The sequence below is a fragment of the Myotis davidii genome, unplaced genomic scaffold, assembly GCF_000327345.1.
Source record: "Myotis davidii unplaced genomic scaffold, ASM32734v1 scaffold609, whole genome shotgun sequence".
Classification (NCBI taxonomy): domain Eukaryota; kingdom Metazoa; phylum Chordata; class Mammalia; order Chiroptera; family Vespertilionidae; genus Myotis; species Myotis davidii.
The window spans coordinates 569553-573494 of record NW_006300164.1 but is presented as its reverse complement, the minus strand read 5'-3'; the positions used below and the strand labels follow the sequence as shown (position 1 = coordinate 573494).

Sequence of the window (3942 nt, the reverse complement as noted above, 5' to 3'; positions counted from 1 at the left end):
CAGGAGCACGGTGTCCTCCGCTGCAGGCCCCATGGAGGCTGCGGAGGAGGCTGCTGCCCAGAGGGCGTGGGGGCAGAGGAGCCGCAGCAGCGATGCCTGAGGAAGGAGGTCCGCGGGGCTGCAGGAGTGGACGCTGGACCCACCACGCTTGTGCACACAGCACCTCCCACGGCCGTGACACTTAGCTCTCGGGCACCCGGCGGCTTCCTGGCTGCTTGGGGTGCACAGGACACTGGGAGCCCCACCTTTCACCCACCCCTCTCCCTAGGCCTGGGCCTTGGGACGTCAGCACGACCCTCCCCTTCAGCTGGCCCTTAGGGGCCCTGGGGGGTGGTCAGGCCCAACCTGGCCAAGGGATCCCCAGGGTCCCCTTTGGTGGGCGATGTGGGCCGGCGACAGGCTGGCCCGGTGGACTGCATGTCACTAGTCACCAGTTCAGGACCCGAATAAACAGCTGGCAGTAGCACACTGCGTCGTCTCTGCTAACACAGAGGCAAACCCCCAGTGAGACGCTGACGCACGGCGCCTGCGGAACGGAGAGCGGAGCTGCTGGCCGCGGGAAGCTACGCTTGCCCGTGCATCGGTGCGGGGGAAGCGCTCACAGTGTCTGGCCAGGATAAGAGCTCTGCAGGCCGGGCTGGAAGGGAGCTTGCTCAGCCTGAGAAAAGGGCTGGCCCAGAAAACCCCCAGAGAAGGTCGCACTCGGGGTGACAGGGACTGCCCCCCAGGACGGGAACAGGCAGTCACAGCCCCCTCCCTGTTCCCTCTCACCGTGGAGCAAGGCAAGAAAGAATGACGGTGCAGACACTGTCCCTTCTCACAGGTGACAATTGTTTAGGCATGACCCCCCCCCCCCGCACCCCACCCCTCGTCTACAGACAAATCCAAGGACCTCCTGGAACCAGAAAGTGGGTTCAGGAAGCTGACAGGATGTGCCTATAGCACAGCAATCAACCAGGTCTCCAAACACAGAAATAGACCAAAACGAAACCAAAATTTAAAAATCAAGACCTTTTACAGGAGCTAAAAAGAAAGACAGCCTAGGCGGAAACCTAGCCCAGCACGTGAGGGCGGTAAGTGCCCTCTGCGGAGTGGTGGTACGGGGCCCATAGGCCCACAGACGGCACCGTCCTCCTTGGGGGCGATTCGCACAGGGGCCGCTTTCCCCAAACGGGTCTACAGGCCCCACAGCCCAGCCAAGGCCCCCTGGGCTTGAATGGCTGCGGACAAGGTGCTTCTAAGATGCCCACGGGTCTGCAGAGGAACCAACGCAGCTGAAGCGATTCCGAGAAACGAGGTTGGAGGAGCCCCGCATGGAGGTCTGATCACGGCGGTGCTGGTTGCGTCCATGGGACATGCTGCACACACGCGGCAGGTGAGCCCTTCCCAGAGGGAGCGTCCAGAGAGGGGCAGTCGCAGTGACGTGTGTGGCCACTCGGTGGGCGTCATCCAGTGAGTGCTGCCGGGACAACGGGCATCGCTGGCAGAAAAAATGAGCCCAGACCAACCTCACCCCGTGAGGACCACACGCTCCAGAGAGGCCGCCGCACACCTGCGCCCTGGGGCCGGCACCGGTGCCCAGACACCTCCTGTTAAAAGTGGGTCCACGACTTCAGCGAACGTGACTTCGCTCTGAAAACACTTCAGGACGGAAGGAAACCAGACGGGAAGTAGCTACAAGTCACCACCCAGCACTTGTGCCTGGACTGCGTAACGGCAGCAGGAAGCCCAGCTCGACTATAAATGGGCAAGAGAATCGGACACGTCACCAAAGGAGACAGTCGCCGTTATTAGACACTAGGGACGTGCACATTAAAGCCAGACAGACACCATGCCTGTTACACATGCACTCGCGCGCGCACACGCAGTGCCCATGGGGACCAGCAGGCACAGGAGCTGCCACCGCACGGGCGGGAACATGGGGTGCAGGCGGCCTCGGCCCCCGGGCTGCACCACCCAGCAGCACAGGCCAGGCTCCCAGTCCTCCCCTCGGTTTGGCGGCGGAGGCTGAGGTGGTGCTGGCTGGCGGGGCGCCCTCCAGGTCTCACAGAGTGGCCTTGGGTGGGGGGGGGGTCCCTCTCAGAAGGGCACTGATCCTATCATGGGCCCCGCCCTCACGACCTAGGCACCTCCCAGCACCTGCACCGGAGGTCAGAGCGTCAGGGTGTGACTGTGTGTGTGTGTGTGTGCTGGGACACGCAGACTCCAGCAGCGGCTCTGGAACACGGTTTCAGTTTATGAATATAAACTCGCGTGTGGCCTGGCAGCACCGCACCCGAGAGGAAGGGACAGTTATCGGGCGAGTCAGGCCCGGTATGCAGAGCAGCTCCAACCAGAGCCGGCCCCGGGCCTGGGCCGAGCTTGGATGCACTGGGCCTGGGAGCGTGGAGACAGGCCCTTCCAGGCCTCTGCCGCCTCGGGGGACCTGCGGGACCACCCCTGTAGGTCACAGCGTGGCCGTGGCTCCCAGGACTGGGACCTCCTGCTGCCGCTCCCCTCTGGCCTGCCTTGACCCTTCTACTCTCACGGGCTGTTCTGAGCCGCCCGCGGGGTGCACAGCGCTGCCCGTGGACTTGGCTGTCCCAGACATTAGAGGCAGCAGCGCACAGCGCGCCGGCCTGGGGCTGGCTCCTCGGAGCAGAGTCCTGAGGGTCCCGTGGCAGGAAACCCTCTCACTTGCCACCAAACACACATGAACACACACGCCAGATACAAACGCCAACATCACGCCCAACGTCACAGACAGAACTGAAGCCAGCACGAGGGCATTTCGGCCCAGGGCAGCAGGTCGGGGCTTAGATGGCTGGTCAGCAGCACCGTCCAGAGGAAGGCTGTCCAGCGATCGAGTCTGAATGTCCATCTGCACCACCACGTGGTGCCATGTGCCGCCAGGGCCGCGCGTGCCAGGACAGCTTTCCAAGCCCCAGGTGCACAGGACCCACCACCCGCTGAGGAATGGCCGGACAGGGCGCTCTCCGAGGTCCGGGCGGAGCAGACACCTGCTCGCATTCCGTCCCCACCAAGGCCAGGTGTCCAGGGGCCCAGGGATCTCATGGTCCAGTCGGGAGGGTGGCCTGGCAGTCAGCCCGCCCGCCGCATGGGTGCCAGCACCACACGCTCGAAAGCCCAGGAGGGAAGCAGCTCCCACCGACGGCCGCCTGAGCCTCACACATGCACCGTTTGTGGGTAAAACGCACGGAGATGTAAATAGCCGCTGGCGAGGGCCAGGCCGGAGCTGGGCGGGGGGGTGCTCTGGGAAAGGCCACACAGGCCTCAACTGCTCTGCCACGTGTGGGCCCGGGAGGTGGACACGTGCTCACGGCGTCGGCCTCTGCTTTTCTGCCCTTTAACTTCTCATGGGAGACAAGCGAGTGTCCAGGGCAGTCAGAAGGGGTTCCCTCTGAAGACGCCAGGCAGCCCACCAGCCTGACTCACAGGCCTGGAGCACAGGACACCCCTTGCCCTCACCCCACAGGCTGAGGCCTCCTGGGGTCAGTCCCCCAGAGAAGTCCTGGATCGGGCGGGGAGGGCGCCCCAATACTACTGTCAGGTCCCCAGACACCAACAAAGCCACTGGCTGCTCCCAGCAGGGACCCTGCTCGCCCCACGCGGTGGGGTCAGCCCAGAATGGGGGGAGGTGTGGTCCTGCCCTCCTGGGCAGATCTGAGGGAGGAGCCAGCCAACAAAGAACATTCCAGAAGAAAGAACCGCTGCCTTCCCAGGCCCACAGGCATGAGCTGAGCATCAGGGTGGAGATGGGCCGGGGGCCAGGAAGGAGCCCCTGCGAGGCGGGAGCCAGTGGACACCACTCACCACAGGTTAACGATTTAATGACGACTCCCCAGCTTCACGGGCCAGCGACACGTCTCAGGGAGGCTGACCGTGGCCAGCACGTGCCCCCGGCAGTGGGGGATGCTCTCAGGACGAGCCCCAGCCCGGCCA

General features: G+C 64.2%; 1 protein-coding gene across 1 annotated transcript in view; it reads left to right on the top strand.

Moving 5' to 3' along the window:
- FBXW5 (F-box and WD repeat domain containing 5) overlaps nt 1-100 on the top strand; it is a 3950-nt gene extending 3850 nt beyond the window's left edge. Inside the window, exon 7 of the mRNA XM_015572333.1 lies at nt 27-100. Coding sequence (XP_015427819.1) covers nt 27-100 — 74 coding nt within the window. The remainder of the gene's footprint in view (nt 1-26) is intronic.
- The last annotated feature ends 3842 nt before the right edge of the window (nt 101-3942 follow it).